The sequence below is a fragment of the Nannospalax galili genome, unplaced genomic scaffold, assembly GCF_000622305.1.
Source record: "Nannospalax galili isolate Female #2095 unplaced genomic scaffold, S.galili_v1.0 scaffold412, whole genome shotgun sequence".
Classification (NCBI taxonomy): domain Eukaryota; kingdom Metazoa; phylum Chordata; class Mammalia; order Rodentia; family Spalacidae; genus Nannospalax; species Nannospalax galili.
The window spans coordinates 1,980,067-1,995,240 of NW_008331547.1; the positions used below are offsets into that span (position 1 = coordinate 1,980,067).

Genomic DNA, 15,174 nt, shown 5'->3' on the forward strand with positions numbered 1-15,174 from the left:
TTCCCCTTTCCCCTTCCCCCTTTCCCCTTCCCCCTTCCCTTCCCTTCTCTTCCCTTACATTCTTTCCCGTCATGGACATCTTTCCCTTCCCAAGGGAAAGGTGCCCCGAGCGAAATAAATCTGTGAGGATTCCATCTGAGCCTCCATGCTTCATCCAACCGCTCATGCTCTCCATCTGCGCCGCTCGCTCCCGCCAATTCTCTACCTATCAACACAGACTTAGAAAAAAAATTGACATATGTTCTCCCTCATATGTGGATCCTAGAACCAAACCCTGATAAGTGAGTATGTGTCCAGACATAACTCCAGGAACCAGGATAATGGAAAGGAAGCTGGGAGGTAAAGGAAAAGAAAAATCTGAAAGAGAAGAACAGTAGGAAACAGGCGTTAATAAGGCAGATATGGATAAAAATTGGGTTAATTTAAGGGAGGGGGAAAGGAAGGGTATACAAGGAACCTAGGGGATAAAGGGAAAAGAAGGATCTCAAAAGAGTTGGGACTGTAGGAGAAGGGTTTTAGTAAAGGAGTAAGGAGGAAATGGGGGCACCTTAAGTGGGAAAACCATGATGGAGGGCTGAAACAATGTGAGAGATAAACAATGCCTAGCTAGTTTTGAAAACCAGAGGGGACTATATTACTGCTACAACCTACTGACAAATTATACATAGCAGATCAAGAAATATATATCTAGGTAAGGTTTATGTGAGAATAATTGGTCTTTCCACAAGATTTATCTACATGACACACAGTAATTAAAGGTACCAGACTGGTGGAACTAACCTTCTTGGATGTTTAACAGACATACTTTGAGGCCTATAATAATTTGGTCAGAGGGACATAAAGGACAGTTTTTGCTCCTTGCCCTCCTAGGTTGACTAGTTCCAGGGGACTATGAGCATCTCTCAAAATGTCCTGTAATTGTGGTGGGTCACCTGTCCTCTTGATCAAGGAGGCCGCGGAGACTCCACCAGATGGACTTGAACCAGTGTCCAGTCTACAAAGAGGAGGGTCAACACAGAGGAATAATTTCCTCCAGGCTTTCAAGTAAAGCCAAGCATGTTTGAGCAGGACCTTTAACTTATCTTCACATAGGCAGAACTGGTAAAAGAAAGGAGCCAGGAGCTCCTCCCAAGCTCATGTGACCCCTGAGGAACAGATCCTCAAACGACCTTAAGAATAAAAATAAATTGATTTATCTGGGCCAACTGTATGGCCTTAAACATCCAAAAGGAAAATATTACCAAAGATTAAAGGGGCCAGTATAATTTAAGAGTCCATATGCACAGCTAAAGGCTACACAACAAGCAACAATGACAGATAGGAGATACCTTCTTTTGAGTTGTTGGCCAGGGTGGCCAAAGGGACTCCCAGATAGTAACCCAGCATAGAACAGTAGACCCCAATCTTATCTAAAGGAAAATTGACAAGTGATTGCTGCTAGATGAGGAACAGCTGACTCTTCTAAAACAAAGACCTCTAGATAGGCTGACTAGATTCACCAGATGGAAAGTAGTGGGGAATGGCTGGGGGTGCCGACAACACAGCAGACAGTAGCAGGGATATCAGAGTATAAGGGCTCTAGTGGGGGGAGGGAGGCTCTGGGAGGGTGCCATCTGGGAAGTGGGTGTATAGTTGAATAAGATGGTTTGGGATGTTCTGCGTAATATACACACATCAAAAAAAAAAAATCAATGAATTTAAAATAATGTAGTAAATTTGAGGAGGAAGCATGGAAATTTACATCATGTTAATTAGCAGAGGTGATAAACAATACCATTGAAATCTACCTGATGACTTTATAGACATACACAGGCACCAAGGATCCAAGTGCAACCGATTATGAGTAGTAATAATCAGATACATACAGATTAGAGATGCATACACCAACATCCAAGTGCAACCGATTAGGACTAGTAATAATCAGATAGATACAGATTAGAAATGCAAGCGCCAACATCTCAGTGTTAGTAGCAAAAACAATGAGTCTGTCTGCAAAGAACAATATATTCTAAAATGAAATTGAGATTTTTTTTAAAGGTTAAAAATGCATCCAATTTTATGTCTTACAGGGCTTATACTGAGTTCAATAATATATAACTATATTAATTCAACTGTGAACCTAGAAACTTGCACCCACTTATGAAAGAGATGTACTGTTGCTCCGGAGTGTGATACTGAATACGTTAAAGCTGTAATGAAATGCTTCTTATTCAAAGCATAAATATTTGCTCCTTAATAATTAGTAGATGCGAAAAAATATTACATTGAAATCTACCTGAAGACTTTATATTTATGCTCAGATGCCAAGGAGCTCAGAAAGTAACTGACTGTCACTAGTAATAATCAGATATATAAAGATTAGAAACACATGTGCAAACATCTTAATGTCAATTGCATTAAAAATGAATTTTTCTGTATGAAACTGTATTTTAATAATGAAATGGAGATCTTTTTTAAAGGTTAAAACCTCATTTAATTTTGTGTCTTATAGGGTTTTATATTGAGTATAATATTGTTTAACTGTAATAATTCAACTGTAAACCTAAAAACTTACAGCCAATTTTGAAAAAGGTACATCTTATCTCAGGAAATTGTTATTGAATATGTCAATGCTGTTGTAATGAAATGCTTCTTCTAAGTATGTGGTTATTAAATAAATAAAAAAAATAAGGGACATTGTTATTAACAATGATAGCAATGTTAATGCTTTCTACTAACATTAAATATTTACATGTGATAGTCACTATTCGAGTTCATATGTGTGAAAATCACTGTTAAAATATAATATATAGTTAGGTGTAAGTGTATTTCTTGGTAGACTAAATAGTATAGAATAAGAGAGTAGCAAATTGATGTGGTTGATAAATAAAATAAATTTAATCTTATCTCCTGCTATAATCAGGCAAATACATGTACTCTGTAATGTGGGAAATGACGTTATTGTTTTACACTGACAATTGGAAATCGTCGATTAACATATACTAGAAAGTAAAAACAAATTGGGTTGAGAGAGAAAAAAAAAAGAATTGTATAGGCTGTCAGATTCTTAGTCATAATCAAAAGATTAATCAAATCTCTTAAAGTTTTTCATTCAAAGAACTAAAAGGATGATCCAGGCACGGTGGTGCACACCTTTAATCCCAGAGCTGGTGGAGGCAAAGGCAGCAGATCATTAAGAGCAAGGCCAGCCTGATCTACTTAGCAAGTTCCAGGTCAGCAGGGGTAAAAGGAAACCCTTTCTCCAAAAAAAAAACAAAAAAAAAAAAAACCCAAAACTAGAACTAAAATAATGGTAATGAACTTAAAAAATTCTAAGCTATTGACATTAAAGTATGTGTGCTTAGAGCTGCAATACACACACACACACACACACACACACACACACACACTGAATAAACCTATGGTACCAGCAAGATGGCTCCTCAGGTAAAGGCACTTGCCACCAAGCCTGACAACCTGAGCTTGATGCCAAGTCCCACATGATGGATGAGAGAACCACTCTCACAGGTTGTCTGCTCACCTCCATATACATTACATAGCGTTTGCACACCCACACAAAACCATACATCCATAGAAAGTTTATAAAGTCATAAAATGTAAATAGAAGGTTAGCCTCTTGGACAAGCATATAAGAAAAAAGTGGTGTTTGTCTTTCTGAAGTCTGGTTTATCTCACTCAACATAATAGTTACCAGTTCCATCCATCTTCCTGCAGATGTTATGATTTCATTTTTCGTTTCAGCAAAATCAAATTCTGTTGTATGTATGTGCCACAATCTCTTTACTCATTCATCTGCTAGTGGACAAGGCTGGTACCATTTCTAAGCTAGTGTGAAGAGTTTGACAATAAATATGGATGTGCAAGTATCTTTGTGGGAGTGTGTAGAGTCCTGTGGTAGATAACCAGGAGTGGAACAGGCTCGGTCATATGGTCATTCTATTTTCAGTTTTTAGAGGACTTCTTAGAGAAACGTTGAGTTGGGAAGTCTATGCGGCTTGGTTTTAAAGTATTCGTTTTCCTGTCTTCAACAATTAAATCAAGGAAACAATTACTGGTGTGTTAGTGAAAACTAAGACACTGCCCAGTGGTGTGCGCCAATCCCCATCTACATCTGACTGAAGATGCAACCACCTTATTAACATGGTAAATAAACAGGATCATGGAAAACTAAGCAGAGCTACTGAACCCCTGCTTCCTGCACCCACTGGGAGGTAAGATTATCACCGATTTACTTCACCAGCTAGGCTATAACGTATTCCCACATGTAAAAAAGCAATGTACAGCCTTTTGTACCCTATACACAGAATATACCAGCCATACTGGAGACTGCACGTAACAACAGGATACATATATTGGAATTGTTGGGGGCTGGAGAGATGGCTCAGCAGTTAAGAGCACTGACTGCTCTTGCAGAGGACCTGGGTTCGGTTCCCAGCACCTACATGGTGGCTACGAACCATCCTTAACTCCAGTTCCAGGGGAATCCAAAGCCCTCTTTTGACCTCCGCAGCACTGCATGACATGGGTGCACTCACATATATGCAGGCAACACACTTATACACATAAAAAATAAAAATAATAAAATATTTTTTAAAAAAGCAATGTACAGACTTTTGTACACTATACACAGAATATACTAGCCATATTGGAGACTGCATTTAACAACAAGATACATATATTGAAATTGTTATTTAATTGGAAAAGTAGACATGTTTCTTTTATCCAACATATCCCAAAGGAAATGTAATCGTGTTTGGAAAATATTCAGAAGCAAATGTGTGCCATGCACTGGCCTCCAGAAGATGGTTCCAGGCCAGCCTGGTCTATACAGCAAGTTTCCAACCAGCCAGGGTTACACCATGAGATCCCATTTCAAACAAAACAAAGCAAAACAAGAAAAGAGCCTGTTTGAGTGACAATGAACTTCGGAGTAGAGCACAGTGCTGCCTTCAGAGAAAACCACAACTGTCAATAAACGTATCAGCGTTCAATACTACCTTAAAGTATTTTTCATAAAGAGCAAACTCCAAATAATTTACGTGACAGGAAAATGGAGAAATAAATTTCCTTTCCTCCGTATTCTTATTTTTCAATCACCCCTTCAGCACTAGGGAATGATACCTAGGGCCTCATATTTCATGGCAAGTCCTCCATCACTGAGCTGAAGCCTCAGTCCAAAAACTTCCCATAATGTGAAATGGAATGAATTCTATCTTCTGATCTGAGATCAAATTTACGTCAATTTTAGAGAATAACTAAAACAAAGTTTTATAAAGATCCATGAGGGACTCACTGCTTCACTTGTAAGCTCAACAAATGTCTACCTCCCAGTCAATGTTTGAGACCAGGAACAAAATTTATGATTTTAGGTCTAAATAACAAGTTTTTATTTTAAAAAATGATCAATATTACCTGAAGGGTATTTTAGAACTTTAGTTCTGAAAGCACATCGATTTATGTTACTTTCCACAATTACCTTTAATTGTCTCCTCCACAACTTCTACCACACGATCTATCTGCTGAACCTAGGAAAGAAAAGAAACAGGCAAATTTACAGAGGAGAACTTCAGACTCTGGCTTGAATCACCGTACACATTTCTAAGAACAGTAGCAGAGGTTCTGTTGAACTGGCCCATTTGAAGATAAAAGGATTCTAGACTAACATTTTGTCATTGGAAGAAATACTTCAGCATCTCACAAGTGAAGAAAGCAGTGTCTATAGTCTGCCAGGATCTGTGTCAGCGCAGACTCCTGCTGCACAGCTGTTTACACAAAGGGAAACATCACCTTGCAGAAGCAGAAGACTCACAAGACTCAGGATGCTCCAGGAGTTCCTACACTTCATCAGACTCCTGCCCACCATCAGTAATTCTGCTAGGGAGCAGAGACCCTTCCTGCTGGGTGCTCTAGGCCGCACATAGAACCCCAGTGATGTGGCTCTGTTGAGTCATCACCCACACTGGGGACAGTTCTCAGTGCTGCAGCTCCCAAGTCACCCAAGTTACTCAGCTGAATAACCTCAATAAACTCCTTGGTTCACCATGCAACATTTGGGTGGAATTCTATCATTGGTCTATTATCCGTATCTTAACTGGTTGAACAGACACTTGTATCTGCCAAGGAAAAGCCAGGCAACAACTATCTACATAGGCTCAAAATGGGCTGAAGCATAATTTTAATTCAAACATATCTCTTCCCACAGAGCTTCAAGTTACTGGGTATAAAGTGATAGTTATAGGAAGGAGCAGGCTAATACTAAAGGGCAAATAAAGCAAATGCTCGGCTTTACTATTTTAATTTTTTTAATTATTTCAGTGGAATTATACCTAGTGTCAGGTAGTCTGTTCAGACGCTGGAAACGAAAGATCACTATAAAGCTCCCTTGCAGTATATGAGTGACCGAGGAAGATTTCCCAAGGTGCCACAGGAGCACAAGGAAAGGAGACCAAAAGTGCCTTCCAAGTACATGGAGGGTGGACTGACAGGACCAGGTGCATTCATCCACAACTCCACTGATCACACAACAGCATTAGTGTACAACAATGTAACACACCCAAATTGAGGTAAGAATCTTTTACAAAAAATTTATTAAAAAAATATAAAGACTAGCCAGGTGTGGTGGCACACGCTTTTAATCGCAGCACTCAGGAAGCAGAGGCAGGCGGATCTCTGTGTGAGGTCAGCCTGGTCTACATACTAAGTTCTAGGCCAGCTGGGGTTATAGGGAGACACTGTCTCAAAAAAGAAAAGGAGAAAAGAAAAAAAAAAATACTGTGGTGATTTGAATGAGAATGTCCCCCATAGGTGCCAAGAATTTGGATATTTGTTTTGAGAGGCTCAAATCAACTCTTCCTTTTATTAGTTCCCTTGGTCATGGTGCTTTATCACAGCAGCAGAAAAGTAACTAATACAAATACAAAGACTGCCTAAGCATCAGTGGAGAGGGATGGGAAGCCTCACTCAGGAGTGCTGTTCTCTCATCAGGAGTGCTGTTCTCTCATCAGGAGTGCTGTTCTCTCATCAGGAGTGCTGTTCTCTGGGGAGTGGACAGTGCTCGCTGAGGCAGTGATCACCTGACTCTGAACAAACTAAACCCATGGCCGACACCACAATTGGAAGCACTGAGGGCCTCAGCAAACTGCTGCAGCTGGAAAAGATGAAATTAGCCACATGCTCCAGGTGAAAGTCATCAAAGAAAGCCAATCAAGGAAGCAGAGGGTTAGAGGACATGAGGACACAGGAGCTCTGCAGAGGATGTGACAGAGAACACCTGGGCGCAATCAGTAGCTTATGGTGCTGCACTGGGGTCAGCTTGCTGATTTCATCATGATGCTACAGTGATACGGAAAGACAAACACGAGGATCTGGAAGGAAAGAGGCACGGCGCTTCTAGAGACTCAGGGAAATTCTTTGCTTGTTTTGGCAATGCTCAACTATGAAATTAATGTCTGAAGAAAAAGTTTAGGAGTCTGCGTCTTTGTGTTTGCATAGAAGAAATGGAGGTTTTTGAGCATCTTGATAGACACACAGGAGTTGCTAGAATCTACAGATCTGATTTTGTAAATGATAACATTTGTGGGTTTTGTTGTTGCTGTTGATTGTTTTTTGACAGGGTCTTCCTAGTCATAGCCCGCCTAGAAGTCACAACGTGAACGAGGGTGGTCTCAATCTTGCAGAGATCTACCTGCCTCTGCCACCTGAGGGCTGGGATTAAAGGTACACACCACCACGTCCAGCACCCAGCAATAACATTTGTTTTAAGGCAGAAAAATTAGAGATTGTCCACACATGATAATCTGATTGTTTGTTGGTTCTGGGAACTTCCAGCCTTTAGAAGGAATCCACTGGACATGTAGTGGTAGAGTGCTTTAGAAGGAGTCCACTGGACACACGGTGGTAGAGCACTTTAGAAGGAGTCCACTGGGCGCACGGTTGCAGAGCCCTTTAGAAGGAGTCCACTGGACACACGGTGGTAGAGCCCTTTAGAAGGAGTCCACTGGACACACGGTGGTAGAGCACTTTAGAAGGAGTCCACTGGGCGCGTGCTGGCAGAGCACTTGCCTGGCAGGATGAAGACCAAAAACAGAAGCTTTTATATAATCCTTAAAAGATTTTAGGGTTATCTCTTCAGAAGGGGGAATGTTACAGAGTATGTTGCTGAGGCCCAAGGACATTGTGAGTCTTAGCCAAGAAACTGGCTGCTTTTCTTTGGGGTCTTTTTACCCTAACTGCCCAGCTAGTTCCTACCTCCTATTCTCTTATCACACCATCCTCTGAAGAGGTTAGCCAGCTTGCAGATATGGAATCAGGATGCAGACCACTTTGATTTCCTCCATGCTCAACAGGGATGCAGGCTGAGGCAATTGGAGTACCCCTTCAGTGGGTATATTTAAAAGACTCCCAAATTGCATAACTCTTATCTCTGAGGGGAAAAGAAAATTGGAGTCCACTGGAATTTCTTGACAAGGGCTTCCAAAAGCATCCCTCTACTGGGTTCCTCCTCGTTTTTCTTTTGTCTTTCAAGGCTGGACTCTAGAGTGATGGATTCAGGGTTTGCTGAGGAAAGCTGTTCTTAACACTATAAACAGAAGCACTGGAAACCAAAGCTTACTCTCTGGCATATAATTCAAATAAAATAAATAAAACAGTATCTTGTGTCCTTCAGGCACTTGGTTATAAATACACAAGAAAACAGGCATCCAGCATGTTCTCTCACCAACCATATGTTCTCAACAAGGAAAAAAGTTTGTGAGCAAATAATTCATAAATAACATTAATGAGTCATTCTGATGAGGAACTTTCAAAGAGTCCATAAAATGTTATATTGCTCTCAGAAACTACTCCAGATTTATAACTGAACACGTAGAGAAGAAACAGACCAACCCTGGCTCCTACTGCAGAGAAGACACTGTTCTCCCATGTCCCCACTGTTGAGAGTTGAACTTTCTGTAGGAGTGAAGCTCACTCACAGCAGTACAGTCCACTGTGACAGTTACCAGTCATATATAGTCATTATGTACTGGTCTGAGAAACTGAATCTCCCACTTAAACTTGAAGTTGGTCAAATGGAAGGTGCAGGCTTAGCAGATGCTAAGACAGTTGCCCACTTTGCAGTGGTCATTGGAAACCAATGCACATCTCAAACACAACTTCCCACTCCAGTGGCCACTAGAAACAGGGTGGCAGTCACTCCACTGTCAGAAGTGCTGGTCTGGCATGCACCTGGGGTATCTTTTGCAAAAAACAAGCTAGGTAAGTTAATGAGTAATTGATACAACCAACATTCCTTGAGCAGTGCTTGGTTTCTGTTCTATGATAATATCTCATGTGTGTTATAACATTGAACCCTAAATGTTCCTAGGTGAGAGCTTTTTTTTTTTTTTTTTTGGTCTTTTTGAGACAGGGTCTCCCTGTACCCCGAGCTGTCCTGGAACTCACTTTTTAGACGAGGCTGGCCTTGAACTCACAGAGATCTGCCTGCCTCTGCCTCCCAAGTGCTGGGACTAGAGGCGTGGGCCACCATGCCCAGCAATTATTTCTTTGTTATTTTTATTACATGTGTATGAGTGTTTTCCCTGAACATATGTAAGTGCACCCTTGTCATGCAATGCCCTCAGAGGTCAGAAGAGGGAGTTGGATACCCTGGAACTGGAGTTATGGACAGTTGCTGGCTGCTATGTGGGTGCTGGAAATTGAACCGCAGTCCTCCGTAAGAGCAGTCAGTGCTATTAACCCCTGCACTGTCTCTCCAGCCCCACTACTATTATTTCTAAGGTATGAGAATATCCAGAGAAATGTCCATCTGTGGAAGTATCTGGTGCATCAGCGGTGGACAGGCAGCCTGGCTGGTGAACATCTTCACTGAAAACAAGGAGGTCACAACTACAGGATCACAGAGCACTCTCCGATGCAACCTATCTTCAGGGGATGCAGACAACAGCTGTTCTCCACAGACTCTCCCCACAAACCGCCAGTGGCAGGAGAGCATTCACTGGACAGGCATTTACCACACACTCTGCACTGCATACTGTTCTAAACACTGGGATATAACAGGAAATCACACAAACTTCCTTCATCGGTCTATCATTCTAACTGGAGGACACAAGGAAGCCAGTAACTGAAAATGTTCATTTCCTATCATGATGGGTGCTTTAAAGAAAATTAAACACGGGGTCAATGAGATGGCACCGTGGATAAAGGTGCATGCTATGCAGGCTTGGTGACCTGAGTTCAATCCCTGGAGCCCATGTAAAGGTAGAAGGATGAAACAGCAACATTTACTAATTAGAAAAACAAAAGAGCCGGGCATGGTGGTCTACATCTTTAATCCCAGCACTTGGGAGGCAGAGACAAGCATATCTCTGTGAGATTAAGGCCAGCCTGGTCTACAGGGTGAGTTCCAGGCCAGCTGGAGCTACAGTGAGACCCTGTCTCAAAAATGAGGGAGGGAGGGAGGGAGGGAGGAGGATGGATGGATAGATGATAGATGATAGATGACAGACAGACAGATAGACTGATCGATAAGATAGATGATAGATAGATAGATAGATAGATAGATAGATAGATAGATAGATAGATAGACAGATAGATGATTGATTGATTGATTGATAGACAGACAGACAGACAGACAGACAGACAGACAGACAGACAGATAGATAGATAGATAGATAGATAGATAGATAGATAGATAGATGGTAGGAAGGAGATAAAAAACAGACTCCACAAAGTTGTCCTCTGATCTCCATCCATGCTTGGTGGTACAAGTCATGAGTCTCTGTCTCACTCTCGCTCTCTCTCTCTCCACACTATACACAAAAAAGAAAGAAGAGAATCAAACAGGTGGGAAGAAGAGTTGTTCTCCAGCAATTGCTTCCACTGATCCAGGGTCTCAACCATAAGGCAGAGGTGGGCAGTGACCCTCCGGGGAGAAAGCAAGCAGGGCTGCTGCTCAGAAATCATGCTGATGGATGGCAAGATCCAAACAAGGCCAGGGGCAGCTGGGGTGTAGAAATGTACACACAGGGTAGATGAGGTGTGGAAATGCACACACAGGGTACATGGGGTGTGGAAATGCACACACAAGTCTATCTTCTTTCTATCATCTACCATCTATGTAGCTATCATCTATGTAGCTATCATCTATGTAGCTATCATCTATGTAGCTATCATCTATGTAGCTATCATCTATCTATCATTTTTGAGACAGGGTCTCCCCTTAGCCCCAGCTGGCCTGGAACTCACCCTGTAGACCAGGCCGGCCTCAGTCTCATCGAGATCTGCCTGTCTCTGCCTCCCAAGTGCTGAGATTAAGGACGTAGACCACTATACCCGACTTTTTTTTTTTTTTCAGTTAGCAAATTTTGTTCTTTCCTCTTTCTACCTTCACACGGGCTCCAAGGACTAAACTCAGGTGCTTTAAATGGTCGTCTGTGGCTATAAAATCAACAGAAAAGTGAAGGCTGGGACTCTGAAAAGGCAGGTTGGACTTAGAAAAAGGGAAACGGTTTTTGTGGCATGAAAGCTGAGAACTGAAGAGATAACAGAAAGAATTGGCACTTAGCACCAAGAGATGCCAGAAAAGGCCACCGGTCAAAGTGCAGCCTCGTTTGGAGTGAAGCCCCAGCATACTGGAGACGCCAGCACTGAGGGTCACTCAGGAAGTGGAGGTGTGGAGTGGAACTGGCCATTAACACAAGATGTGTGTGCTTCGGGTGGCAGAGCCAGAGATGTGCACTACCCCTTTGGAACTCAGACCTTGAGTGAGTCCCAGAAGCTAGACAGAGCTACAAAAGTTGAGCTTCACTGCTGGATCTGGGTTTTCTTAAGTTTGACTGTAACTGTGCCTGGCTCTTCCCTTTTGGAATAAGAAAGTATGTAATTTATTTTGGATTTTACAGGAGCCCACAGTTAAGACTGGATTTTTTTTTTTTTTTTTTTTTTTTTTTTTTTTTTTCTGTAGCCCCAGCTGACCTGGAACTCGCTATGTAGACCAACTATGTAGAAGGCTGGCCTCGAACTCAGAGAGTGCTGAGATTAAAGGCGTGCACCACCATGCCCGGCAAAAGACAGGATTTTTAATGAGACATTTAAGTGTTTTAATTTTTAAAGACTGTGGGAACTTTTAAAAGTTGGACTGTGTTTTATACTGTGATATTATTGTCAACACTAGATCTTGGGGACAAACAAGAAAGGAAAGGTTATGGCTTAAATTGATGTTTTTCTGTGTCAGGTTAAAATCGAGTATATAGAGCCAGGCGTGGTGGTGCACACCTGTAGTTCTAGCACTTGGGAGGCAGAGGCAGGCGGTTCTCTGTGAGTTCAAGGCCAGCCTGGTCTACACAGTGAGTTCCAGGACAGCTGGGGCTACAGGGAGACCCTGCTTCAAAAAAAAAAAAAAAAATGGGTACATAATGCTGGGCAGTTTTGCCAACTTGACATAAACTAGTCAGGCCTGGGAAAAGGGAGTCTCAGCTGAAGAACTGCCTCCATCAGACTGGCCTGTGGGAGTGTCTGAGGCATTTTCTTAATGGCTAATTGATGTCGAAGGGCCCAGTCCACTGTGGGTGGTGTCATACCTAGGCAGGTGGGCCTGGGTTGTAGAAGGCAGCTGAGCAGGCCAGTCAGTAACCAGCATCGCTCCATGGGGCCTGCATCAGGCCCCTGCCATGAACTCCTGCATGGCTTCCGCAGATGACAGTCTGTAAACTGCAAGGGGAATGCAGCCTTTTCTTCCCCAGGTAGGTTTCGGTCATCCCAGCAACAGAAATAAAACTAAGAAACTCTGAACTCAGAAAGAGGGAAAAGCATAACTCTGTTTTCTCTCTGAAGGGTCTTTGGCTGATTGGGCTTTTCTCTGGTCCCATACAAATTTTAGAACTGTTTTTTTTCTATTTCTGTGGAGGGAAATGCCACTGAAATTCTAAAACAATATTTATACTGAATCTGTTTATTACACCATCTATAAAAATCCAGTCAAGGGGTTGGGGATTTAGCTCAGTGGTAGAGCACTTATCTAGCAAGCGCAAGGCCCTGAGTTCGGTCCTCAGCTCTGGGGGAAAAAAAATCCATTCAAATGAGTTTAAATGCATAAACATTAGGCTTAAAAACAACACTCCCAGAGCTGGAGAGATGGCTCAGTGGTTGAATGCACTGACTGTTCTTGCAGAAGACCTGGGTTCGAATCCCAGCAGCTAGATGGCAGCTAACAACTGTCTGTAACTCCAGTTCCAGGGATCCAATTCCCTTTTCTGTCCTCTGCCGGCATTGCACAACATGGATGAACTTACACACATGCATGCAGCATACGCATACACATAAAACAAAAATAAAAATTTTTCGAAAAAAACATAAAACTCCCAGAAGAAAGCAGAGGGAAAACAAACGTCCTTCATTTAGCAATGACGGTTTGTAGATCACACTGAATAAATGGAACTACAACTGAGCTAAAATACTTCTACACAGAGAAAACCTGTGCATTGGGGTAAAAAATTATGAATCACAGATAAGAGGTTACTACCCAAAATTGAGGAAGAACTCATACAACTCAGCAGTGAACAGCAGCACTGTGAAAAGCAGGCAGCAGGTGTGAAACAGTTAACCTGCCAAAGAAAACATATCAACAGACCGTCATGACGAAAGAACCAGTGCTCAGGCATCTTCAGAAAGGGCTTATGAAAAAAATCACACCTGCTACGATGATGACTGTCCCAACAAGATGGGCGTGCTGGCAAGGTCACTCAAGAAATGGGAGCCCATGGACACCAGACGGCCAATGCTAGTTAGAACCGCCTTCACCAGAGGCCAAGACGATGCATAGACTAGAACTGGGCCTCCTCACTTCAGAACCGTGAGCCAAATACACGTCTGTTCTTTCTAAATCAGCATTTTCAAGTATTTTTTAATATCAGTAAAAATGGACTAGGTCACCACATTTCTAAAAGATAAGACTGACAGCAACATGTGGTGATGGAGTGTGAAGGTAACGCTGCTGTCCTCCAGTGCAGCATGGCGGAGACAGAGCTGTCTGTCCTCCAGGGCAGCATGGCAGAGACACAGCTGTCTGTCCTCCAGGGCAGCATGGCGGAGACACAACTGTCCTTCATGTATTCATTCCTTCTCTTTATCCTTCATGTCTCTTGTGACAGGGTCTTACTATGAAGCCAAAACCAGTCTTGAACTACCAATAGCCCTGCCTCAGCCTGCTGCTGAGATTACAGATGTTCACCACCATGCCCAACTTAATTATCTCCTCAAGTACCTGCTTCATGAAAATGGCCAAAGATACATAGGTTCATATTTCTTACCCTAGGTGAGCTGTATATAGTAGCTCAGAGCACTGATCTGTATCTAAACGTCAGTTTTATATTCCAATCACTTGGTCAACAGAATCACTACATCCTCCCTATTCTGTGCAGTGACAGATGAATCTAACCAAGACTTTGGTAAAAGCACAAGCGCACTGCAACTGTTTTGCCACTGGTCACTGTAACACCCTCAATGACAGAAATTCTGTGAAGAAATAAAATTCTTCACTCAGTCTGCAAATCAATTGTGCAATACAATTCTAGACACCTTGGTAAAAATAGTTTTCCAAGTCTCTGAATATAAAAAGCTATTCTTTTTCATACTGAAAAATTGTTTTTTTCCTATGGCATAAAACAATCCACGTCCTTACTTTACTGCAATTCAACATATTTGGGTTTCTCGTTCTGTAGCAATCCTAACTATTCTCATCGGAAACGGGCCTCTATAAATATCCAATCACAAATGATTTGGGTTTTCTAATCAAAACTGGGTTTTAATGCTTAGCTGGTGTATTTCATTTACACACATAAAGTTGAGTGTCAACTTGACTGGATTTAGAATCACCATGGAAACACGTCTCTGGGCATGTCTGTGAGGGCATTTCCAGAGAGGATGAACGGAGGAGGGAAGACCCTCGCTGAATGTCGGCAGCACCATGCCATTCGCCAGGGACCCAAACTGAACAAGGAGGACTGAGGACACTGGTTGAGCAGTGTAGTCACTGAGCACTGGGCACTGAGTTCTGCAATGCTCGAACAGAGATCAAAAGACAAGCTGCAGGAGCTGGTTCTCACCTTCCACCATACGGGTCCCAGGGATTGAACTCAGGTCATCAGGCTTGGCAGGATGTGCCTCTATCCACTGAGCCAT

General features: G+C 42.2%; 1 protein-coding gene across 1 annotated transcript in view; it reads right to left on the reverse strand.

Annotated features, from left to right (window-relative positions):
- Positions 1-15,174, reverse strand: part of Cdkal1 (CDK5 regulatory subunit associated protein 1 like 1) — a 651,069-nt gene that overhangs the window by 488,872 nt on the left and 147,023 nt on the right. Inside the window, exon 5 of the mRNA XM_008826690.2 lies at positions 5,477-5,525. Coding sequence (XP_008824912.2) covers positions 5,477-5,525 — 49 coding nt within the window. The remainder of the gene's footprint in view (positions 1-5,476; positions 5,526-15,174) is intronic.